Source organism: Ascaphus truei, chromosome 3 (assembly GCF_040206685.1).
Source record: "Ascaphus truei isolate aAscTru1 chromosome 3, aAscTru1.hap1, whole genome shotgun sequence".
In the NCBI taxonomy this organism is placed as follows: Eukaryota; Metazoa; Chordata; class Amphibia; order Anura; family Ascaphidae; genus Ascaphus; species Ascaphus truei.
In genome coordinates, this window is record NC_134485.1 from 325,724,741 (window position 1) to 325,751,037 (window position 26,297).

The 26,297-nt window shown below is 48.8% G+C and overlaps 1 protein-coding gene across 1 annotated transcript in view; it reads right to left on the reverse strand.

The window, feature by feature from the left end:
* The window catches only part of LOC142490744 (extended synaptotagmin-1-like), a 40,453-nt gene extending 16,874 nt beyond the window's left edge, over window positions 1–23,579 (reverse strand). Inside the window, exons 1-4 of the mRNA XM_075593161.1 lie at window positions 23,423–23,579; window positions 19,590–19,686; window positions 18,330–18,373; window positions 15,320–15,339 (exon numbers count right to left, since the gene is read on the reverse strand). Of these exons, the coding sequence (XP_075449276.1) occupies window positions 15,320–15,339; window positions 18,330–18,373; window positions 19,590–19,686; window positions 23,423–23,579 (318 nt within the window). The remainder of the gene's footprint in view (window positions 1–15,319; window positions 15,340–18,329; window positions 18,374–19,589; window positions 19,687–23,422) is intronic.
* Window positions 23,580–26,297: the final 2,718 nt, after the last annotated feature.

Consider the following 26,297-nt stretch of genomic DNA (forward strand, 5'->3'; position numbering starts at 1 on the left):
AAGGCGGTACAGCCGGAGGGGGATCTTGGCTGGCTCTGAAGATAGGTGCATTCGGCATGTCAAATTCACCGAAGCACAATTCTCCGGGGGACGCTCTCCAACTGAGAGGGGCGTTGGGAGGCTCCCCAACGTCCCCAGAGGCGTCGGGTACCTCCAGCTGCATTCCTTCCAGAAATTCGAGGGGGGGGGGCTGTACATTTGTGGGATCCGGCTTACACTGGTTAATCCCAACCAGTGGGCCGGACAGGACCACCTTGTGCGGAACTGATTTTTCTTTCCGCTTCCGAGACTTCAGAGGGTAAACGTAATATGGTTCACCCTCAACCTCCTCAATCACCCTCTTATTGGTTTTAGATTTGCTCTTCCTGGGGATTGATTTCCCAGGAGAGGGTGCCACTGTCTCCATAGCAGGAGTTTCCTCCCGCTCCCCTTCACCCTGTACGGTGCTTACAATGGGGTTAGGGGGTTCTTGGGGGGGGACAGCGACAGAGGGTGACTGTTGTGGGGTGACTTTGTTCTTCCCCCTCTTTTTTGGGAGGAGAGGTTCAGATGTCACTGTTTGAGTTGCGACAGTGACATCTTCTGTGGTCCCAGGGGGGACCTGGGCCCTCAAGATCTTTTCCTTCTCCCTCTGTTCTTTGGGGAGAGGTTCAGATGTCACTGTTTGAGATGGGGCAGTGACATCTTCTGCTGTCCCAGAGGGGGCCTGGGCCTTCGAGGGCTTTTCCCTCTCTCTCTTTCTTTGGGGGAGAGGTGTAGACGTCACTGTCCGAGATGGGGCAGCGACATCTCCTGTGGTCCCAGCGGGGGCCTGGGCCCCCGAGGGCTCCGCTGCGGTGGGCGCAGCGGCACAGGGTGTTTCCTCCTGGGGGGAGACAGCGCTAACAGAGGCTGGCCGCTCCAGGGCGACCCCCTCTCCTTCCTTCCGCTCTCCAGGAAGAGGTGCAGAAGTCACTGTTCCGGATGGGACAGCGACATCTCCTGCGGTCTCAGGAGGGGCCTGGGCCCTTGAGGGCCCAGCTGTGGTGGGCACAGCGGTACCGGGTGTCTTGGCAGAGGGAGGGGTGGGTGCAGGAGTTGGGATGGGTCCTCTATTCCCTTTGAAGCAACTCCTACGAGTGTGCCCCAGCTCCTTGCACAAATAACATCTAACCCCCTCCGTGCCATAAAACACAGTATATGCTATGCCCTCGTAGGGCACCCTAAACAAACCCTCCACAGATTCAGTGCTCCCTGGCAGCAGCAGTTGTACCTGCCGCCTAAATGAGAGTACATGCCTCAGCGCCCTATCTCTGCAGCCCAAAGATAATTTTATTATGGGTGACTTAATGTCTCCCAGGGCTTGCAGGTATGGCTTCATGAGGCTATCTGGGATGAAGGGGGGCACATTAGAAAGAATGACCTTTGTGCCTAACCCCTCCATGGGTTCTATAGGGATGTATTTCCCCCCTACACTGATGCCTTTCTGCACCAGGGTGTGAGTGGCAGCCAGCGTACGGAGGAAGAAAACGCCCCTCCCATACATTTTGCTGGCCACCACCACAGCAGAGGGACCCACCACATCAGCCACAGCCCTCACATAAATCTCCATGTTTAGGCCAGGTGACATTGGGCACCTCACCCCAAGCTTCCTGCTCAGACAGGGCGTGGCCCCAGCATTGTTGTTGCTGGGGTCAACGCCTGCAACTGCCACATGCGCCCATGTTGGAACTGGGACTGCAGGGGTTACGCTGCTAACAGGTGCTGGGGGAGGCGTGGCTAGGGCACTGGAAGGACCAGGCCTAGGGCTGTGACTAAGAGTGTTGCTCCTAGGGGCCACAGTTTTTGGTGTTCTGTATCCGGGCGTCGCCCCTGTTGCTGCACTAGTCCTATTCCCCTTTCCAGGCATGATAACAAATAAGCCTCTAAGTCAGGGGAAGGTATTGCTTACTGAGAGAGGTATTGAGAGAAACTGTCCCTTTAAGAAGAGATCTCTCTGCAAGGGGAAAAAAAAGCAGCTTTTAAAACCTGCTGCAGCTTTAAATCTTTTTCCCCTTATTAGTTACTCTCTCTCTCTGTTACAATAAGCAAACACCACAATTTACAAGTCTTTATAGAAAAGATACAGAGCTCTCAATTGCAAGTGAGAAAAGGAATCAGGCTTAAGAAAAACAAAAGAGTGAAATTGGAAGTTTAAACAACCAGTAAAAAACCTCCAGTAGTGAGGGAGGAGAGAGGGGGTGAGACTGCAGTTTTCCAGCCAGCTAAACTGCAGCTATGCTGGGTTAAATCACTGCAGCCCCTGGGTGAAAACCAAAAACGTTTTTTAAGCCTGCAAATGCACCCCAAACCCTCTATAAAACTCCCAGTATACTCACAGTATACTCCCCCACAGATCCACAGCAAAATATAATAAATAAAGAAAGAATTAAGCTGATTCCTTACCAAATGCCTGGGAGCTCTGTACATACACTTCTGAGGGAAGCAGCCGCAGGTGATAGTGCTGAGGTGAGTGAAGCAGAAGAACAGTGTGTGTTGTTTTAAATGTTCGATTGAGCAACCTAATTTCTCAATTTTTACATGGTGTGGCGATTTCACTTCTCATTCGCCACACCTATAGCTACATTGAAAAATAGGTTGCCCACCTCTGCTATAAGCTCTCATGAGCAGGGGCCCCATCACCTATTTGTATCTGTTTGTGCATATCTGTCCTCACTTGTAAGTAACTGTTTATGTAATATACATCACTCTGTTCCCCATTGTACCACGCTGCGAATATGTTGGTGCTTCACAAATAAACTATAATAATAATAATTTTCACAATGTAGCAAATGGTCACGCTCGACAAACAATCCAAGGTGCCAGACACACTGACAAACCTTTCCTTGCCAGCAGCAAGTAGCTAGGAAATAACCGTACTACTAATCCCTAGAAGGTCCGTCAGACCCCAACTAGGAATTATAACTAACACAGCGTGCACAAACATTGTACATTTGCCAAAACCCTTAGACCAGTCCTGACTGAAGGAAGTACTTTTAGTACCTATTAATTTACTTAAATACACAGAAGAAAGTCAGTATGATGTGTGCTAAATTGGAGTAGTGAATACTGACAAATGTATGGAGACAACTGCAGATTGTGAAGCATAATTATAGACTAAAGCTGTTAAATTCTGGGCATTAGTTTTTAAGCCAATCAGCTTTCAGTTCCCATCCACACAGAGTGGGAGCAGCTCTCAGTCGGGGTAGGTGATTGGACAGACGGCAGCAGCAGGGCACTGACTCCTCCCCCACCCTGCCTCTAGAGAGTTGAGGAGAAAGGTGTGCGCCTGTGTGTCTGTGTGTTTTGTGGGTGTAAAGGGGGCCAGCAGAGTGTTTTATTGGTGTGTGTGTGTCTGCAGTGTGTGTTCTGTTGGTGTGTATTTTGTGGGTGTAGAGGGTGGCAGCAGAGACTGCTTTGTTGCAGAGTGTTTTGTTGGTGTTTGTGTGTGTGTGTGTCTGCAGTGTGTAGGTTTACAGGGGGTTGCAGTGTGTTTCTGGGTGTAGAGGGGGGGGCTGCTGGTGTGTGTTTTGTGGGTGTAGAGGGGGCAGCAGTCTGTTGTGTTGTGGGGTATGGGTGTATCTGTCTGCAGTGTGTTTTGTGGTTGTAGAGGGGCCTGCAGTGTGTGTGTCTTCAGTGGATGTAGAGCAGTAGTGTGCAAAGTGGGGGGCGCAATATTTTTCCAGGGGGGGGGGCGCAGCATTGCGGAGGCCCCGCACTCTTCCCCAAGGCATTTAAATTAAATGCCGGGGAATTGCGTGAGGTCTTTGCAACTCTAAACTTACCTTGACTCTGCCGGCATCAGGACTCGTGTCCATGGCAACGCAGCGGCAAATGACGCCCCGGGTCATGTGACGTGACACAAGTGAATTGTCGCTGCGGGTCACATGACGTGACGTCACATGACGTGAAGTCACATGACCCTGTGGCATTATTTGACGCCGCAACAAGGTAAGGGGGGAGGGGGGGGCGTGAGCTCCAGAGGAGGAAAGGCAGGGGGGCACAGCAGCAAAAGTTTGTGCTCCCCTGGTGTACAGTAGAGGGTGGAGGAGGGCTGCAGATTGTGTTTTGTTGGTGTGTGTGTCTGCAGTTTTGTGTGTTTACAAGGGGGCTGCAGTGTATGTTTGTGGGTATAGGGTGGGGGGCCTGCTGTGTGTTGTGTTTGTGTGTGTCTTCTATGTGTGTTTTGTGAGTGTAGAAGGTAGAGGAGAGTTGCAGAGTGTGTATTTGTGGGTTTAGAGGGGGGCTGAAGTGTGTGTTTTGTGTGTGTGTGTGTGTGTGTGTCTGTATGTCTTCTGTGTCTGTTTTGTGAGTGTAGAGGGTGGGGGAGGGCTCTAGTGTGTGTTTTGTGGGTGTAGAGGAGGAGGAGGGCTGCAGAGTGTGTTTGTGTATATAGATTTTAATAAATACGTGCAGTAAAAGCAAAAGAGAGTAGACAATCATGCTGAACAAAAATCAATATGACTACAAAAGTGTCTATCTTTCTTATGAAAAATGTAAAAAAATAAGCCTACATTTAGCCTATAATAGTAATAGCCCCCTCAGAACAGGGCATTACTGGCCAATAATGCCCTGGCTGGGTTAAAGACCCTCGGCTTCGCCTAAGGCCTTCAACTCTTCCAGCCAGGGCATTATTGGCCAGGAATGCCTTGGCCTGGGATTATTGTAGAGGGAGAAAGGGGGTAGCCCGGTATTAAAGGGGTTGCACCCCATTTGGCCATCCCCTGACCTCACCAGGGAGACAAGGGGTTAACTGGGCTGCGGTCCAGCAATGTGATTTAACCCTTGTTATGACATGTAAATGTATATTCCCGTGTTCCCATGTTTTATTGTAATGTCTGGTTATATCGGTGTCTGCATCACACATACACTGGGATCCATCCGGGAGTACAAGGGTTAATAGTTCTTTAATGATTATAGGAAGGGGGAGACATTGGAGCACTGCAGTAAAAAATACCAGGCTGGCGGCGGCGTGCAACAAAAAAAAAAAAAACTTTAATGTGGCATAAAAGCCCTGAATTAAAATGACAGAACAATTCTCTGCAGTGCTCCAATGTCTCCCCCTTCCTCTTCACTTACCTGGTTTTCCATTGCTGGGATGGATGCACGCCAAAGAGAACAGTGGTGAGGTTTCCTTCTTCCCTGAACGAACAGCTCAACAGGCACAGGCTGAGACAGCCCCGTGAGTCTCTGCACTCCCTGCTCAAGGACCCGCTGGAAACACGTGACCCGCCAGAGAAGGAACCGCCGGATAGGACAAGCACTCCGGTCAGGTTAGAGGTCTCTCTTTCCCTATAGCGGTTTACTCTATGTGCCTGAGCTTTACATTATACATGACTGTATACGATTTGATGCATTTAATGGGGGAACCTTCACACTGATCATGAATTACTAAATAACCACTGATCCCTTGAAGACTGTGATAACGGTCTTCAGCAAACATCAATTTGAAGCACCCTTTTAGGGTTTACTCCCTTACCAACCTATTTAATGATTATAGCCCTTTGTGTAATTTTCCCGCCTTTTCAGGCACCATTTTGCAGGGTCCCATAGGCCGCCATTGGAGCTCCATGCGTTTCAATGGCGAAATTGCTGTTTTGGTCCTGTTTCCTGTGAAGACCAGCAGGTGGCGTGCGAGAGGAGGAGCGGCGGTTTCCCATTGTAAGTCAATGGGCCCATTGACTTCAATGGAGATTCCTCGACGGCGCTTTCCAGGAACGAGTTGGCTGCCGTCCAAACCGCAAAACCGCAAAGCGGATACTTTTTCTAAAAGAGAGCTTTGATCACTTAGCAGTCAAGTTCAACGTTAAGTGGCGTGGGAATAAACAGTTCTAGAGCACCTAGAAATAAAATTCTTTTTGCCCCTAGTTCCTAGGCCTCCCCCCACTCGACCACAACCGGGTCCCCGAATCCTGGACCCCCGAGAAGGGTCATACCGATAGAGCGGGTCGCGCCATAGGTTCCGATGGCGGCGGCAGAAACAGCTCAAGAAAACGTCTAAGTGTGAAAAGCTGAAATCTATGAATCCATATCTCCGGTTCCGGAGGGTCCAGAGGGCCAGGGTTTGGGGTACCTTTAGTCACTGCTCCGGCATGGCTGCAGAACCATCCTTGACCCTCTTGGACCAACCTGACGGAGTATGGACCCCCTTGAAAGTTCGGGACTTTTCCCATAGACTCCAATGGCGGCCAATCTCCATTGACCGGCTATGGTGGAAAAACCCCATTGACTTCAACGGCGGCGTTGCCCCGTTGAAAGTCTATGGCGGCGGATTCCCATAGCTGCCAACGGCGGCGGTTTGCCATTGAAAGTCTATGACAGCGAAGCCCGTTGTTTTCAATGGGGATTTAGTGAAAAACCGGGATTTCATTTACAGCGGAGTTTATTGTATTAAAATAGGAAACGGTTTTAGGTGTATTTGTGTAACTCCGGTTCCAGAGGTCCTAGCGGGTCGCAAATTGGACCACATGGTGTCCCAGTTCCGGCATTGAGAACTGGGAAGTTTGGACCCGCTGAGCCCAACGGAACCGGATCTTTTAATATGTTTGTGTTTTACTTATAACACTGTATCCCTAGGCAGGGACAAAACCCAAAGGAAATTCCTTTGGACAAAGGACAGCAGATGGCCAGGGAAGCGTCCTAATGTCTAGAATTTAAGTGCTGTTCAAAGGAGTTTATCACCTCCACTGTTTACATGAGGGCGGAGATGACTCAAACCAGAGCAGTCTGTAAGTGTCACCTTTTACACCTCTCAACAAAGAGTATCCTGCCAGAAATCCCAACTGGTAGACTGGCTGGCATTCCTGATGCAAATGTGGGGCTACAGAAATGAGACCCCAGAGTTCTAATGCGCATGTGCCAACTAGCAGGGGGGCATGTATCAAAATGTGTTCCCACGTTAAAGAGTGGCTACAGGTAATTGTGAACCAATCACCTGTACTTAATGTTAGGGATAGGGTTACAAAAGATATATAAACTGTGGTAATCCCTATACCCATTGTCTTCTGATACCATCTTGATTGTACCTGATTGCTGGAGAATTGCTATGCAACATACTTCTCATCCCCCATCCCCAAAGTAAGTGTACTTCTTGCCTGTTACTGTACTATATTGTGTGTTCCCCTATCCAAAGGAATAAATATACTTTATTATATCAAAGCCTCGTTCAGTTCAAACCCAGTTATTTTGGTGTAAATTACAGTGCCGGGGTGGCAGAATCCCGGGGAGGGGACAAGTGCACCTCCCGGGACCAGTGCAACAGGAGGGTGACGGGTGGCTGCGGCTACCAGTCCGTTTACCCCTGAAATGTTGGCACTGATTACGACGTGGGGAGACCGAGGGACACCGGAGGAGCGGCTACAGTTTATCTCTATGGCAGTGAACAGACCCGCTTATTGCCCTCAGGTCCAACCCCGCAAAGATGAACTCCAACTGGACAAGCACAGTCTCACCAAGTACGTGGAAGGCACTGATCAGATCGACAGTTTTTTAAAGAACTTTGAAACGCAGTGCCAGCGGTACAGGGTGCTTCCCCAGCATAGGGTTGCACGCTTGAACCCCTGACTTTCCGGCTTGGCTAAACAGACGATGATGGCGCTTCCAGAGGAGTATGCTGATGATTATGACCACCTGAAAGAACTATTGCTATTTCAGCACGGTTTTACCCCTGAAGCTTACCGGGGTAAATTCCGGCTGGAGGAGAGGCACCCTCAGGAGTCCAACGTCACCTATGTGACCCGCATGGCTTTATACGGGATCCGCTGGGTGGAGGGCTATGAGGCTAGGACTTACCAACGCCTGCTGGACCTCATCTTTCAGGAGCAGCTCATGCAGCAGTGCCCGCCGGCGGTGAGGGCTGGGGTGTATGACAAAAAGCCCAAGACTTACACAGAGGCGGCGAGGCTTGCAGACGACTATGTGGTCAGCCGAGCCCAGATGACCACCAAGGCACCAGCCAAAGCTCCGGCGCCAGCCAAGAAATCTGCTAGTACCCCCCAATGGACTCAGAAGCCGCCTGCGGGCAGCAGTCCACAGAAGGCGGGAGAGCTCCGGCATGAGCGCCGGTGCTACAACTGTAACAGCACTGGTCACATCAGACCAGATTGCCCGGAACCCCTGCGTTCCAACAGACCCCATCAGGGGCAACGCACCCCAGCTGCGAAGCCGGTAGCCCGCGTGCGGGTGGCTTCCACCAAAGAACCAGGACCGGTCATGGAAACAACTCCCAGCGAGACGTCCCATGTCACCCCTATCCCGGTTTCATCGGTGCCTACAGCCAGGAGCGGAGGACATCTCAACGTAGACCTGCAGCAGACGGACGGACGGAGCAAACATCTCACTCCGGTCATAGTCGGTGACCGGCAACCAGGCGGCTTGCTGGATTCAGGAGCTGCAGTGACCCTGGTCCGACCTGATATGGTCCGGCCAGAGAAATTGCTCCCAGGCCCTGGGATGCAGATCACTGTGGCTGACGGAGAGCCACGTTTCTTGCAGGTGGCCCGAATCTTTTTGGATTGGGGGGAGGGCAAGGGTGTGCGGGAGGTGGATGCTGAAATTCTTTTGGGCAACGACCTGGGACCGATGACCTGCACCTACGACCGTGTGCCCAAGCCCGCTGCAGTGGCGGCGGTTACCCGGAGCCAGACAGCAGCAATGTCTGTGGTGGCCACTCCAGTCCCCCAGCCTTTGGGACCAACGTTAGCGGAGGGCGCAGAGGAGCCCGGGGAGGTAAGCCAGGATCAGTTGCAACCACAGGCTGACTTACTGTTCCCCCTCACCCTTCCCCATTCTCCGGACAATGACATGACTGGGGGGTGGCCAGACTTAGGAGCCCAGTTTAGGGAGGCAGTGAAGACAGACCCTACCCTGGCCGGCGTGAGACTTCGGGCGGCCATTTGGCCATCCCCTGACCTCACCAGGGAGACAATGGGTTAACTGGGCTGCGGTCCAGCAATGTGATTTAACCCTTGTTATGACATGTAAATGTATATACCCCTGTTCCCATGTTTTATTGTAATGTCTGGTTATATCGGTGTCTGCAACACACATACACTGGGATCCATCCGGGAGTACAAGGGTTAATAGTTCTTTAATGATTATAGCCCTTTGTGTAATTTTCCCGCCTTTTCAGGCACCATTTTGCAGGGTCCCATAGGCCGCCATTGGAGCTCCATGCGTTTCAGTGGCGAATCTTGCTGTTTTAGTCCTGTTTCCTGTGAAGACCAGCAGGTGGCGTCCGAGAGGAGGAGCGACGGTTTCCCATTTAAGTCAATGGGCCCATTGACTTCAATGGAGATTCCTCGACGGCGCTTTCCAGGAACGAGTTGGCTGCCGTCCAAACCGCAAAACCGCAGTCAATTTCAACGTTAAGTGGCGTGGGAATAAACAGTTCTAGAGCACCTAGAAATAAAATTATTTTCGCTCCGAGTTCCTAGGCCTCCCCCCACTCGACCACAACCGGGTCCCCGAATCCTGGAACCCTGAGAAGGGTCGTACCGATAGAGCGGGTCGCGCCATAGGTTCCGATGGCTGCGGCAGAAACAGCTCAAGAAAACGTCTAAGTGTGAAAAGTTGAAATCTATGAATCCATATCTCTGGTTCCGGAGGGTCCAGGGTGCCAGGGTTTGGGGTACCTGTAGTCACTGCTCCGGCATGGCTGCAGAACCATCCTTGACCCTCTTGGACCAACCCGACGGAGTATGGACCCCCTTGAAAGTTTGGGACTTTTCCCATAGACTCCAATGGCGGCCAATCTCCATTGACCGGCTATGGCGGAAAAACCCCATTGACTTCAACGGCGGCGTTGCCCCGTTGAAAGTCTATGGCGGCGGATTCCCATAGCCACCAATGGCGGCGGTTTGCCATTGAAAGTCTATGGCGGCAAAGCCCGTTGTTTTCAATGGGGATTTAGTGAAAAACCGTGATTTCATTTACAGCGCAGTTTATTGTATTAAAATAGCTAACGGTTTTAGGTGTATTTGTGTAACTCCGGTTCCAGAGGTCCTAGCGGGTCACAAATTGGACCACATGGTGTCCCAGTTCCGGCATTGAGAACTGGGAAGTTTGGACCCGCTGAGCCCAACGGAACCGGATCTTTTAATATGTTTGTGTTTTACTTATAACACTGTATCCCTAGGCAGGGACAAAACCCAGAGGAAATTCCTTTGGACAAAGGACAGCAGATGGCCAGGGAAGCGTCCTAATGTCTAGAATTTAAGTGCTGTTCAAAGGAGTTTATCACCTCCACTGTTTACATGAGGGCGGAGATGACTCAAACCAGAGCAGTCTGTAAGTGTCACCTTTTACACCTCTCAACAAAGAGTATCCTGCCAGAAATCCCAACTGGTAGACTGGCTGGCATTACAATTACAATACAATTACGTTACAAAAGATATATAAACTGTGGTAATCCCTATACCCATTGTCTTCTGATACCATCTTGATTGTACCTGATTGCTGGAGAATTGCTATGCAAAATACTTTTCATCCCCCATCCCCAAAGTAAGTGTACTTCTTGCCTGTTACTGTACTATATTGTGTGTTCACCTATCCAAAGGTTATATCTTTGCCTCGTTCAGTTATTATATCTGAGCCTCGTTCAGTTCAAACCCAGTTATTTTGGTGTAAATTACAGCCTGTCATAAGCTATCGTGACAATTATTACTTAACTATTGTAGGAATATTCAAGGATTCTAGGATGATGACGAATTATATTGAGACACTACATCATAAAAGTATTACCTTGAGAAAAATTGCTATTTGAGGCAGCTAATGATCGTCTGTCTTTAGGAAAAAAAACATACCCAAAATGGCACACTTAATTTCGGGGTAACAAAAAAGGAAACATTTCCTTAATGGATTAACATGTCTATACCATTGCTTTGTTAGTTGATTGGATGGGTTAGAGGCCACTTTCCCCTTTAGTTCTGGACACAGTCCATACAGGACCAAACCAACCTAGTGACATTGTGGGGCTTATTCATTACAGTGCATCAATGCAGTTTCCGAGCAAATGTCGGCAAAGTGTTTCACAGGCACATTTTGCCATATTGATCAGACCATTTTTTAATACTGAATTGGTGCGATATGCAAAGTTTGTGTGCAAATTTGGAAATGTCGCCAAATTAAGTATCCGTGTGCTAAATATTTAATAAAATGTGAGCTAGAGACTAACGGAGAAAATCTCACAAGAGGCAGAGAGAGCGCCTCCATTATTGTAATGATCCGCTCTCCCTGTATAGTGGTGAGATGTATTCATATAAAAATAACAGTGTAAGAGATGTGTGCAGAGTTACGCAATGAAGACCGTTTTTAAGGTGAAACTATAATAAGGAGTACTAAGGGGTCTTTGCCGACACACTACTACTTATGTATTACCTAACAGTACTGCTTAAACCTTTAGTGCTTCTCATGGCATCTTTACTTGATATTTAGATCGTGCACTCCTTGATACACCCACTTAAAGAGGTGTCCTGCACTGATACAACTTTGACAGTGCTCCCTGTGCTCACACACAAACTATATATAACATATGCGAGCTGGCAATGATTCCCTCAGTTACAAAGGGTCTCAGAGATCAATATTAGCACACAAACAGGGTGCATGGTGACACTTCGATCCATATCAGAACTGTAGCAGAGACAGGATGCACGTATACCTGTATAAGACCACATCTCTGTATGGTGATTTGACCTAATAGAATCATGATACTTACACCAGCTGGACCTTCCATCTGATATACAGGGTGACTCTACAATTACTATAAGAAAAAACCTGCCCCGTTTTTCAATGCCAAATTCTTCTAACGTGCCCTATCAGCGCAAGGCATTACCTTAGCTGCACCGGAACATTGCGACACATGCGCAGTAAGAGAGTCTCTTACCCATAAGCACAACAGTGCTAGGCTATCTGTCTTTCAGTTCTGGAGATATACAGCATTGACCATACAGCTACACATCTCTTATGAACTCTAGAGATACCTATACTCAAAGCAGGGTATAGCAATTATATATATATAATTGTATACAGGGTGACTCTACAATTACTATAGGAAAAAACCTGTCCCGTTTTTCAATGCCAAATTTTTCTAACGTGCCCTATCAGCGCAAGGCATTACCTTAGCTGCACCGGAACATTGCGACACATGCGCAGTAAGAGAGTCTTTTACCCATAAGTACAACAGTGCTAGGCTATCTGTCTTTCAGTTCTGGAGATATACAGCATTGACCATACAGCTACACATCTCTTATGAACTCTAGAGATACCTATACTCAAAGCAGGGTATAGCAATTATAATTCACCTACCTAGCCTCACATACGCATGAATCTCATCTGCCCTCACGATTTTTCCGACAACATCCACGTGACACACGCGCTGTAGGATTCTCTTACCACACGAGACAGCACGGCTGAGAACTATATGCTCAGCCCAGACATAGGTAGTCACTTTGGTGCTGTTTAGCTGTGGATTTTAGCCTTTGCATATCAGCACATTACATCAGTGCAGGCAGCTACCATACAATCAAGATTTGGCTGAATATCAGTAAACATTTGTATGCATTGATCTTTAACACTCTGTCTCAAAAACTTCCTATTTTGAGCCATTTGACATGAGATCACTATCCCACACTGGCACCGACTAGGGATACCCAGTAGTAGTATAGACTTATCCAGTCTATTTTTATCCAAGTGAATTACACCACACAACATTGTAAAATATTTAATAAACTTTTTTTATTTTTCTTGTGCTTTGTACATATTCATTCACCCCTGACCATAGTATATTATAAGGGTCTGCTGTGCGCCAATATAAGGGACCTTGTGTACCTGTCTCAGGTACACTCCCCCATCTCTGAAACTATAATAAGGCTTTATTGCGCCTGTTCCTTTAACACGGCAAAACATTAAAAATAAACAAAATAAAGGCCTACTCCGCTTTGGAGAATATCTCCATCTTGCCTTTTGTGCCTTCCCTCTTGCTGACGTCACCGCCCCTTGCCGCCAGCGAAATCGCACTACTCGAGTGCAACTTTCGCTATAGCAACGGCGGCGTGTGACTTCAGCGTCACGAGCACGTCACCGTCGCTATTACTATAAGCGCAGCCTAAGAGATAATGGGGAAAGATAGGGTTGCAGACCTGCCTGAGACATATGAATGTGCTCCCAAGTGATATTTGTATTTGCTATAAAAATAAGATACGCAAAAACATACAAATAAAAGAAAGAAACATTTGCATGAAGTTTTCATGACAAAAGTGTTCCGTTTGTGAGATATGACGGCCCCAGTATGGGATTGAAACATCGGTCCTTTGTCTTTTGACCTGTTTTTATATTGTTATCTCAATACTGTATACAATATGTGTTCGAGTTCAGTCGCTTTTGTCTTTCTTTTATCGCTTTAGGCAAAAAATATGCAAAAAAATGCACAAAGCGTTACCTTTTGTCACGTGACTATACACGCATGACCTCACATCCGGAATGAGCTGCCCCACCTGATCTCTGTCACGTGACCAATAACGATGCAGATTGTCAGAGCTGGTAGCCGGAGAGTGGAATAGGCTACAGTGTGGATGGAGCTTGAGACGGAGTAATTCCAAAGTCGGAGACCTCGCGCAACGTGATCAAACAACCCCACGTGATACGGAAGCGGTGAGTGAGGTTGGGTTAGCAGGAGGAAAGCCGTGCGTCTGGAGTCGCTGAAGGACTCTGATCCGGAATCCCCCAGATGGGTATCGTGAAGAGGGGTGAGTGAATAGACGGATAGGAAGGAAGGAGAGGCAGGATAGCCCCTTCCCCTCCTCTCTCCCCCTCTCCCTCAACTGCGTCCTACATACTGCACTGCAAGCTAGCAGTTTTGTCCCAGATCCACCACCCAGAAGATCATCAGAGTGGTTAAGGTGAACAACTAGGACTCACATTAAATCTACATTCTATGTGAAATGAACGGTGTCCTAAGGATATAGTTAGTCTTTTAAAAGACTTTTATTAATATTGGGACTTCAGCTCCACATACAGCAAATTATCTGCGATCCTCTCTCAATGACTGCATAAATTGCATGTTTTATTATTGCATACCATTTGTTGGTTACAAAGATTTTTTAATAAATATATTCAAGAAGGATACTATCCATCTCATCCCTGCACTGATTATTACAACATTATCAAGCCTTGATACCTATCCTGTCGGTGGTTTGATTAATAGTTTCTACGGATGTGGTATTGTTCATAAGCAGATCCATATCTACAATTGGACACAGAGACAAGTCGACATACAGGCATACCCCGCATTAACGTACGCAATGGGACCGGAGCATGTATGTAAAGCGAAAATGTACTTAAAGTGAAGCACTACTTTTTTCCACTTATCGATGCATGTACTGTACTGCAATCATCATATATGTGCATAACTGATATAAATAACGCATTTGTAACAGGCTCTATAGTCTCCCCGCTTGCGCACAACTTCGGTACAGGTAGGGAGCCGGTATTGCTGTTCAGGACGTGCTGACAGGCGCATGCGTGAGCTGCCGTTTGCCTATTGGGCGATATGTACTTACTCGCGAGTGTACTTAAAGTGAGTGTACTTAAAGCGGAGTATGCCTGTATATATTTTTCAGACATCCAAACCAACTGCTAGTGCCTCTCCACTTTACATATGGTGTGGGATCTACTTATTTAATTTTTTATTTTTTCCTCCCCCTTCTCGTTTGTTTTTCTTTTTCGCCTAGGACATATGTGATGAGATATATATCTATATATATATATATCTATATATATATAGATATATATAGATATATATATATAGACCATACAATACTGGTTGCAACACGACATCAATGGACAGCACACAGATAGAAGACAAATATAGAAAATTTATGATTTACTTACCTGCGTGCTGTCCCTTGATGTCGTGTTGCAACCGGTATCGTATGGTCTGTTATTGCTTTATGGGATAAGCACCAAAACTTATTTACTTGCATATGATGTGCCGGCTGTGCATTGGATTCTATATATATATATGTATATATATATAGTAAAGGGACAGGTCAACGTAAACATGTCTGTGCGGTACACATCTTTTAGTCAGAGGGATCTTCCGATCAACAGGACTAGTGCAACAAATAACCAGCTGGGTGACCATTCTATAGAAGGACCTATTCTATGTATGTATGGCCACCCAACTACTGTAGTGCTTATCTGCATTGGCTGCCACTTCCTAAATCTTAAAAACCTTCCATTTTCAGGTTGCCATCACTGATCAGGTGCAAATTGTGCATATATGAATGACCTATGATGTACTTACAGGGAGGTCCTGTGTCCGGTCTAGATAGACGATCAGGATAGCAGCAGAGGGCTAATCTTGCGTCTTTGCAGTTATCTCTATATTGACCTTCATAATCTGTGTAGAATCAAGGGTGAGGAGGGTAATATGGCAGCCAGAACTTTCTCTTCTCTAACTCACATTGACCAAAGGAGCATGGATCTGTACTAACTCTTTCACATTCTATTGCATTGCAGGCTTCTCTGGTTACAAAGGAGTTAAGTATAACTATTCAACACCTATCACTATAAACATGGAGCCAACCTGGAAGGGACTCACCTCGGTTTACCTGTCACTATTTTGATTGTAAGATCTTACGTGTAAGGCGGACCAGGAGCAAGCTTTTGTCTAAAGGTCTGATCTCTGAAGTGCCGTTGAGACTCAGTATCACCTACATACTGTGCTCGAGGGATAAGCGGTAGGCTTGGTAGGATAAAAGGATAAGGGCGACGACGAGGATTAAGAAAAGGATGACGAGTATGATAATAATTGCCATTGGAGAGAGAATCGATTTAGCAGGGTGCTTCTAATTGTGCAGGGTTGAGAGATTGGACTTTGACAGGTTCCTGTAGGTGGATCTTACGTGTAAGGAGCAAGCTTTTGTCTAAAGGTCTGATCTCTGAAGTACCGTTGAGACTCCTACACCTTGTGCTCTTGGGAGAAGTAGTAGGCTTGGTAGATTAAAACGCAGAGGATGAAGAAGAAGAAGATGAGTAAGATAAGAATTTCCATCGGAGAGAGAATCGATTTAGCAGGGTGCTTCTAATTGTGCAGGGTTGAGAGATTGGACTTTGACAGGTTCCTGTAGGTGGATCTTACGTGTAAGGAGCAAGCTTTTGTCTAAAGGTCTGATCTCTGAAGTACCGTTGAGACTCCTACACCTTGTGTTCTTGGGAGAAGTAGTAGGCTTGGTAGATTAAAACGCAGAGGAGGAAGAAGAAGAAGATGAGTAAGATAAGAATTTCCATCGAAGAGAGAATCGATTTAGCAGGGTGTTTCTAGTTGAGCAGGGTTGAGAGATGGGACTTTGAAAGGTTCCTGTAGCTAGTTATAGGTCTGAACGTTTCTCCTTTGGGGGTTGGTCCCCTGTGTGCATTCCTATTGACAAGTATGACTGCTGGACTGCACTGCAGAGTGCTGGATGTTACAATGACAATCACTTTCTGCCCCCTATATCCACGTGTAAAAATTCAGTTCAGGGAGAGAGATATTGTGGTGACCTGCGATGACATCACAAATATAAAATAAACTACATCATCCTTGTCACGGGAGACCAGGCAATTTAAACCTTTTACCAAGATCATGCATTGAGCAAAACGAGTTAATGAAATAAATTGTAAATTTATTCACAGGAAAAGGCAAACACACCATGTTACACAAACTACAGCAAAAAGACACACTTACTTGGGAATTGGGGTAACACCCTAGCCTCTCCTAATTGCAGGGAATCCTCACCCTGATAACAGTTGCAAAAACAGGACAGAAAATATTCCAGGCAGCTTTCGCTGAAGCGGCCCTTTTCTTGCTGGAGACTTGAATCTGGACACTTAGAATCTGAGAATCTTTGAGGACTGGAGAACTATGAGAGACCTTGGAGAACACCATGGAGAACCACCTATCTGATGGGCGCAATTGGTTATAATACCTCTAACTTTCATTCACAGAATACTGACCCTATCAGAAGTGTGAGTGTGACGGTTCAGGGTATTCCTGCTTCCCAATGTGTCCCCATCACCCCTGTTTCCCCTGCCTCTGACTATTCTCCCTTGCCTCCTCGTTCATCTCTCCCTTCCTCCTCCCGCACCCGTTCCTCTGCGGCATGTCCGGACGCGCGGCCAGCTGTCACGCACGTTCTCCGCAAGGTGCGCACTTATCCCCAAACTCCCGATCTCCGCGGCACTCACTGCTCGCGGCGTCGCTCTATTCCTTCTCCTGTCACATTACCTGCTTCAGCCGCTTCTCCTGCCCCCTCGCCTTCCTTGGCGAGCGCCCCCGCGGCGCGACGCTACTCGGCACACACTGTGCGCGCACATCCAACCCTTTCAGAGGGCGCGCGAACACGCTCCAAATATAGGCCTTCCCAGAGCCCTGGCTCCGCCCCCCATAGTGTACAAGCCATATCCCTGTCTGATTCACCTGTCTCCTCCCTCACTCCTTCTGACCTATCCCTGCAACCTCTCACTCAACCCTGTGCTCCCTCCTTTATAATCCCTACCTGTTCTCTGGCTCATTGCTCTGCATAGCTTCTTGTGACCCCCGTATGTGCAGTCTCTATGCTTGGCTCTCCTGTCCCTTTCAGCGCTGGTTCCTGTCCCTGCTTACCTTTGGATCTCCCTGGCTTGAACTCTGCTTTGAATTGGATTACCCTGCTTTCTCCTGCCCTTGAACCCTGCATTCGGATACGACTTCGCAGCCTTCTCCTATTCCTGAACACTGGCTTACGGACATCACCACGCTGCTCTCTGTTACCCCTGAATTCTGGCACACGGACATTACTATCCAAACTCTGGCACCCTCGACGTTGCAAGTATCTGCTAATCTTTTCTCAACAGGCCCGGCAATGCACTACCACGCTCTGAGCACGCCCTCACTGCTGTGGGTGCATGTTATAACCTTACCCACCTCAGTACTGGGGACTGGCCAGGTCTGCGGGCATACAGGCGTTACATTATGCAGAGCCCAATAAATGCAGACCCCCCTGCGGTGGGTCAAGGTGTTTCCTTGGAACATTTACAATTTGTCAGTAACCAACTGACCACTGTCTCGCAACAACTTGCTAATCTGTCTCTCCAGGAAACCTCAGTGGCCCCGTCACCTTCTGTCTCAGTGACCTACGGTAACTCAGGACCACGTATACCACCTCCCAACCGGTATGATGGGGACCCTCTCGCTTGCCGTGGATTCCTAAACCAATGCGAGGTTCAATTTGAAATGTCCCCCTCTCTTTTCCTACCGGCCGTACCAAGGTGGCCTACATTTACGCCTTACTCACCGGTGATGCCCTCGCTTGGGCTCCTCCCCTCTGGGAGCACAAACCTGAGTTGACCCAAGATTACCCAGAATTTAGGCATGAATTTCAACAAGTGTTTGACACTCCCGCACGTCGGGGGACGGTCGCTTTTTCTTTGTTTCATATCACACAGGCTCGAAGATCTGCTGCTAAGTATGCAATAGCGTTCCGCACCCTCGTCGCAGAAACTCAATGGAACGACGAGGCACTTGCCGCAGCATACTGGTGTAGGGATGTCTCAGTTTGCGTCTACCTTCGCTGCAGCGTGTATCTGGAGGAAGGGTTTGGAAGGTTCCGCCGCGGCCCGGCAGCACAGGGCGCCACCATGTTGTTGCACAATAGTCAGGAGCGGCTGTCAGAGCAGAGAGGGTTCGCGCATGCGCAGTGCAAAGCGCGCGACGGCCGGCCAATCAGATGAGACTTAACAAGTAAACTACAACTCACAGGAGCCTCTGCGAAGTCACCTGATGCCAGGGAGCGAATAGGAGTGCAAGGATCGCGGGAGGCAGGAAAGGGAAGCGTGGGGGAGAGACCACGCTAGCCAGAGGGCACCGGAGGAGCAAGGGAAGAGGTAGTGTGTGTGCAGGGGGTCAGTGACCCACCTACGTAGGCAGATTCCCCCTCAGGCCCCAGTGTATTCCCTGAGTCACCATAGCTTGCATAGACAGATAGGGACACAGTGTTGCGGAGCTGCGGTTGGTTACAGTCGTTTGGGCCCAGGCTGCTGTGCATCATCCATTACTCGTGAGAGACTGCGCTGGATCGGCGGATCCTTTGTGAAGTTGTTGCCGGTCACCGCAGTGACCAGAAGGTATTTACTAAGTGCACCAACACCAGTCAACAGGCGCTGATCCTGCCTTAGGGAACACTCTTTGGGGACACTAGGTGGAGTGGCCAAAGGACTGAGCCTATATACATATCCTTAGTTATATGGACACGGTGTGGGGGCAAGCGGTGACGGGACAGTGACATTTCTCTTTATGAGAGTGGCCGAGCCACAGGTGTTATATTGCAAGTAAGGGTTAAGAGTATATCGTGTACTATATGTGTGTTATTGCTTTGCCTACAAGATAAGGTTGTATAGTTACAATCTGATGTGTGTTGTTATTGTTCTTGCCCAGGGGAATCTTACTCATTGGGGATCCTGGGTAAGTGGAGGCGCTTCCAGTACTATAACTATTACCCCAGGCTCCCATCTAGCGGAGGCCCAGATCTCCTTGAGCCAACAGGTGTGTACAGTACCAGCATAATCGAATGCCTACGACCACCAGCTTCCCACATGGTGCATTGTTACCGGGATGTCCCATTCCCACCAGGATAATCTTGCCCATTACACTTTCTGGAGAGGGGTTTCACACTCAGGCACGAGCGTTCATTGACTCCGGTTCTGCAGGTAATTTCATTGATGAGACTTTTGCTAGACTGAACAATATCCCTTTGATCAACAGGAGGACGCCGGTAGGACTGGAGGCCATTGACGGTCGACCGCTTAAACCAGCATTTATCACGCTACAGACGGTGCCTCTTCTACTGCAGTTCGTCAACGTCCATACGGAGATCATTACCCTCGATGTAATCCACACTCCTGCTGAGCTGATTTTGGGTCTTCCTTGGCTTCAACTTCATAATCCTCGCATCGACTGGACGGATCAGGAACCCATCCAGTGGGCTCCTTCTTGTGCCAAGACATGTACCCAGATTTTCCAGAGGATTGGTGGATTGTCTACCCTATCTGAGAAGATTAACTCCTTACCCTCTGTGTACTGGGAATTCCGTGATGTATTCGACAAGGCACGTTCCGAGGTTCTACCTCCGCACCGTTCTTTTGATTGTCCTATTGACCTACTTCCGGGCGCACCTCTTCCCAGGGCAAGATCCTATCCTCTCTCTCTCCCAGAGACAAGGGCCATGAACACTTACATTGCTGAGAACTTAGAGAGGGGTTTCATCAGGAAATCGTCTTCCCCGGTCGGAGCAGGCTTCTTCTTTGTCAAGAAAAAGGACGGTTCTCTCCGCCCATGCATAGACTACCGGGGTTTGAATAATATCACTCGTAAAAATCGCTACCCTCTGCCTTTGATTCCGGAACTCTTCGACCGTCTCCAGGGAGCAACTATCTTTTCTAAGCTGGATCTAAGAGGTGCCTACAATTTAGTAAGGATACGAGAGGGGGACGAGTGGAAGACTGCTTTTAACACCCATGACGGCCACTACGAATATCTCCCATAACTGCCCTCACCAAGAAGGGTGCAGATCCTTCATCTTGGTCGGAGACCGCCATAAGGGCGTTTGATCTGCTAAAGAATGCTTTTGTGTCTGCTCCCATCCTCACCCACCCAGATCCTAAACTCCCATTTACCTTGGAGGTGGATGCATCGGACATTGGGGCTGGGGCTGTTCTGTCCCAGAGAACATCTCCCTTAGCCAGACTGCACCCATGTGCGTTTTTCTCGAAGAGATTTTCGTCCGCTGAACGGAATTATGATGTCGGGAATAGGGAGCTTTTGGCGATCAAGTTGGCTTTAGAGGAGTGGAGACATTTCTTAGAGGGTACTGAGACACCCATTACCATTCTGACGGATCATAAGAATCTCCTCTACCTAGAAGGGGCACGGCGTTTGAACGCTCGACAAGCCCGCTGGGCTTTGTTTTTTTCACGATTTAATTTTCTCATCTCCTTCATTCCTGGCTCCAAGAATCTAAAGGCGGACGCCCTATCGCGACAGTTCCTGGCGGAGGACAGGTCTGAGGAGCAGCTTGAGTCTATTATTCCTTCTAGTTGTATCCTGTCCGCTAATTCGTTTGATATCATGGGCAAGATTCAATCCGAACAGTCACGGACTCCTGAGGGACTCAAGGTTCCGGAGGGAAGACTCTACACGGCACCTCAACACCGCAAGAAGGTTCTCTCGTGGTGTCATTCCTCTAAATCAGCAGGACACCCAGGGATACGGAAGACCAACGACCTGGTTCAACGTACCTTCTGGTGGCCAGAGAGGGCTAAAGATGTTGAGGAGTTTGTCAAAGCGTGTAGTATTTGCGCTCGCAACAAGGTACCTCGGGTCAGACCTGCTGGGCTTCTGCTACCTTTACCCATTCCAGACCATCCCTGGAACCATATTTCTATGGACTTCATTGTAGAGCTTCCAGAATCCAAAGGAAAAAATACGATTCTGGTGGTCATCGATCGTTTTTCCAAACAGTCGCACCTTGTTCCTTTGAGGGGTCTACTGAATTCCTCCAGGCTGGCAGATGTCTTCATTCAGGAGATTTTTCGTCTTCACGGAGTACCTTCTACTATTGTCTCGGATCGTGGGTCTCAATTCGTGTCGAGGTTTTGGCGTGCCTTTTCCCAGAAGTTGGGGATTTCGCTTCAGTTCTCTTCTGGGTACCATCCACAGACCAATGGGCAGACGGAGAGGGCCAACCAAAACCTGGAACAATACCTTCGATGTTTTATAACTGATACACAGGAGGACTGGGTGGATCTGCTTCCATGGGCCGAGTTTGCTCTGAACTCTCTTCGCAATGATTCTACCCAAGAATCTCCATTCTTTATAAATTTTGGATTTCATCCGTCTCGGTCACCTTTCTCGTCTCTCTCCTCAGGGGTGCCAGCAGTGGACAAGCACGTCTCTCGCCTGAAGGTCTTGTGGTCTAAGATTCAGGAGAACTTAAGGGTGGCTACAGGGAGACAGAAACTCCAGGCTGATCAACTTCGACGCCAAGTGCCGGAGTTCGCCCCAGGAGACAGGGTATGGCTCTCGTCCAGGAATATCCGTTTGAAGGTTCCTACCATGAAGCTTGCTCCCAAGTTCCTCGGTCCCTTTACCATAGTTAGGAGGATTAATCCTGTGGCTTACGAGCTACGTCTTCCACCTTCTATGAAGATACCTTCGGTCTTCCATGTGTCCTTACTTAAACCAGTGTTTCGGAGTCCTCGCTTATCCAAAAATACTTCTCCTCCACGTCCGATTATGATTCAAGGTCAACAGGAGTACGAGGTGCAGTTTGTCCTGGATTCTAGAATTTCCAGAGGAGTACAATACTTGGTTCACTAGAGGGGGTTTGGACCAGAGGAACGTTCATGGATTCCTCACCGGGATCTTCACGCACCTCGTCTTCTACAGGCTTTTCATCGCAAGAATCCCTCCAAGCCTTATCTTGGTCGCCCGGAGGTCGCCCCTGAAGGGGGGGGTACTGTGAGGATCCTGGAGTCACGCCACTCACGGCGTGCTCCTCACTTACCTGCAGCTCCGTCTGGGTCTCCCGCGGCGCACGTGGACTCCGGAAGCAAGCCGCCGACAGCTGTTCTTCCTATGCGCGCGCGCGCACGTCTTCCTCTCTCTTCTGCCCTCGGAGCAGGGCGTGGGTCCGCGCACGCAGCCGATGGCACTGCTTCACGGAGGCGCGGCCACACGGAGGCGCTCCCGCCTCTTAAAGGCACAACACCTCTTTTGATGGCCATCACCAAATACAGTCAGGCTGCTGGGCTTTATGGCTCCTCCCCTGGGACTCCTTCTGGACCTATACCTGCTGTAACCTGGCCTTTCCACACACCTCCACCTTGCTGCGCTGCTATTGGATCCTCTCTCTTATATATACCTTGCAGAGTCACAGACTCGTTGGCTGAGCATAGAACCAGTTGTTCTCACCTCTCTCTGCCTCCTTATTCTATTTCGCAGACCTCCTCGTGAACTGAACCGGCTTCCGCTACGTCTTCCTGTACCTCTGGCATCCCGAACTCGGCATACGGCTACACGACTCTCCGCACCTCTGGCATCCCGATCCTGGCTTACGGTAAACGACAACGTCCCTCTCTCTAACCCCGGACTTGGCTAACGGCCTCTCTACCTACCGTACCTCTCCTACCCCGATCCGGAATCCCAGACCACTCTTCAATCAAGACGTGCCCTCGTGGCTGTGGGTGGCGTTATTTTCTATCCCACCTCAGCACCGCGGTCCCGTCTTGTTTGTGGTGAGCACATCCTTACAGGGACAGGCAGAAGGTAGACGCCCGGCCGCCACCGTTCATGCGGCAACCCCGAAGTTGGCGTTTGATTTCGGAGATTCACCTCTGCCAGAGGATTGGAAGAGAAGTCTGCAGACCAAGTTGGAAACCCAACGGGAAGTGTTTTCTACAAGCGATATGGATGTGGGGTGCAGTCGCAGTGCCCGGCATACCATCTGATTGAGCGATACGACGCCGTTCCGTGAGCGGTCTCGACGCATCGCACCCCGAGATGTGGAAGATGTGAGGAGGCTGTTAAACAAAATGGAGGAGGCCGGTATCGTTCAAGGATCACGCAGTCCATATGCCTCACCTATTGTAGTAGTGCGCAAGAAGAATGGGACCGTACGCCTATGCGTGGAATATAGGACCTTGAACAATCGTACTGTACCCGATCAGTATACCCTGCTGGATTCGGACAATCAAGAAAAAACAGCTTTCATCTGCCCTTTAGGGTTCTATCAGTTCACCCGTATGCCTCAAGGGATATGCGGGGCGCCAGCCACTTTCCAGCATCTGATGGAAAAGATCATTGGGGATATGAATCCTCAGGAATGCCTGGTGTATCTGGACAACATCATAGTGTTCGGGAAGACGCTGGAGGAGCATGAGGAACATCTGTTGAAGGTGCTGGATCGACTCAGCAACGAGGGACTTACGTTGTCCATGGACAAATGCCGGTTCTGCCACACGTCCGTGACTTATGTGGGCCATATTGTATCGGCAGAAGGGATATCTACGGATCCTGGGAAGATAGAGCCTGTGGTGAATTGGCCGAGACCCAATAACGTCCAGGAATTGAGGTAATTTCTGGGGTTCTGCGGGTACTACCGAAGATTCGTGGAGGGCTACTCGAGTAAGGTCAAAGTCCTTAACAATCTTCTAAAAATATACCCAGTAGACACCGGGAGGAAAGCCACCTCAGCTCAAGCACCATTTGGGGACAAGTGGACCCCTGCTTGCGAACAGGCATTCCTAGCCTTGAAGACCAATTTTACCCAAGCCCCGGTGTTGGCGTATGCAGACCCTGACCGAGAATACGTCCTGCATGTGGATGCAAGCTTTAATGGCTTGGTTGGCAGTGTTGCATCAGAAACATGACACTGGCCTCCGCCCGGTGGCGTATGCTAGTCGAAGTTTGACCCCAAGCGAACAGAACTACCCAGTCCACAAATTGGAGATCCTAGCCCTCAAGTGGACTATCGTGGATAAATTACATGACTACCTGTATGGCGTGCAGTTTGAGGTTAGGACGGATAATAACCCGATGACATACGTCAATACTTCGGCTAAACTGGATGCGACAGGCCACCGTTGGCTAGCGGCACTGGCAAACTATCGATTCAATCTCAAGTACAAACCCGGGCCTACCAACATAGGGGCAGACGCTCTATCTAGAAGACCGGGGCTTCACCCTACTACCAACGAGGAAGTGTGGGAAGAAATCCCGGAGCCTGGTATACGGGCGCTGTGTTCTCTAGCTGCCGTGGTTGACGATCGAGTAGCGTTCTCGGAGTTAAGAATAGCAGATTCACTAGGGTGTCAGTCCAGAGCAGTTCCTAGGGCGTACCGACATCCAGCTGGAATGAATATCACTGAAGATAAGATTATTGCCTGGAAGGAATTGGTGCAATATCAGATTCAAGATCCAGTAGTTGAATTAGTTCGTCAAGTCTTGCAACAAGAGAACCCCTCCCTAATTAGATGAGCTCCCAGTGAACTGGTGGCCCTATTAATGAAGGAGCTTGGAAAATCTGAATTAGACAACTGTCTATTGTATCGGGTCATACCGTACCAAAATCATCCCGACCGGCAGCAGTTATTCCTGCCCAAGATTCTAAAAAATATGGTACTCCGGGCATTACACGACGATCATGGTCACCTGGGCATTAACAAAACATTCGGGCTACTTCGTGATCGATTCTATTGGCCCAAAATCAGAGAATCTGTAGAGATACATTGTAGGCAGTGCACTCGTTGTATACAGAGGAAGACACTCCCCACCTGGGCGGCCCCCATGGCCCATCTGAAAAGCTCAGGTCTCATGGATTTGGTGTGTATGGATTTCTTGTGCATCAAGCCCGGCACTCAGGGTATAGGGAATGCACTGGTGATTACAGACCACTATACAAGATATGCTCAAGCTTTTCCTAACAAGGAGCAACGGGCGGTGACAGTGGCTAAAGTGCTGTGGGAGAAATACTTCATTCATTTTGGACTGCCGAATCGATTGCACTCTGACCAAGGCAGGGACTTCGAGAGTAACCTCATTCGGGAACTGCTGAAGTTGCTGAACATCACCAATTCACGAACTACTTCGTACCATCCGGAAGGAGACGCTATGCCCGAACATTTCAATCGAACTCTACTTGACATGTTGGGCACCCTGAAGGGCCCACAGAAGACGGAATGGAGTAAGCACGTAGAGACGTTAGTACATGCTTACAACTGTATTCGACATGAGTCTACAGGTTATACTCCGTACTTCCTAATGTTTGGACGAGAAGCTCGGCTGCCAGTGGATGTGCGACTGCTGATATATACCGATGGGGTATCCAATAGGATGGACTTTCGATATGTGCAGAGATTACAAGACAGCTTACAGCAGGCATACAAACTGGCCGAGAAGGCAGCGGTGCAATTAAATGCAAGTAATAAAAAGCGTTATGATCAAAAAGTGCGACATAAAGAAATCCGCCCAGGGGATGCGGTTCTCCTTCGAAATTTGGGTATATCTGGAAAGCACAAACTGGCCGACCATTGGAGAGAGGGTGTGTATGAAGTAGAATCACAGATGCATGTCCCCCCGGTATACCGCATCAAAGACTCTGATGGCCGGGTAAAGGTATGGCATAGAAACCATCTCCTCCCCCTACCGCAAGTAGGGGATAACGAATCTGAAGTGCCCACTGTTTCACTCGATGGTGACTTATGATAGT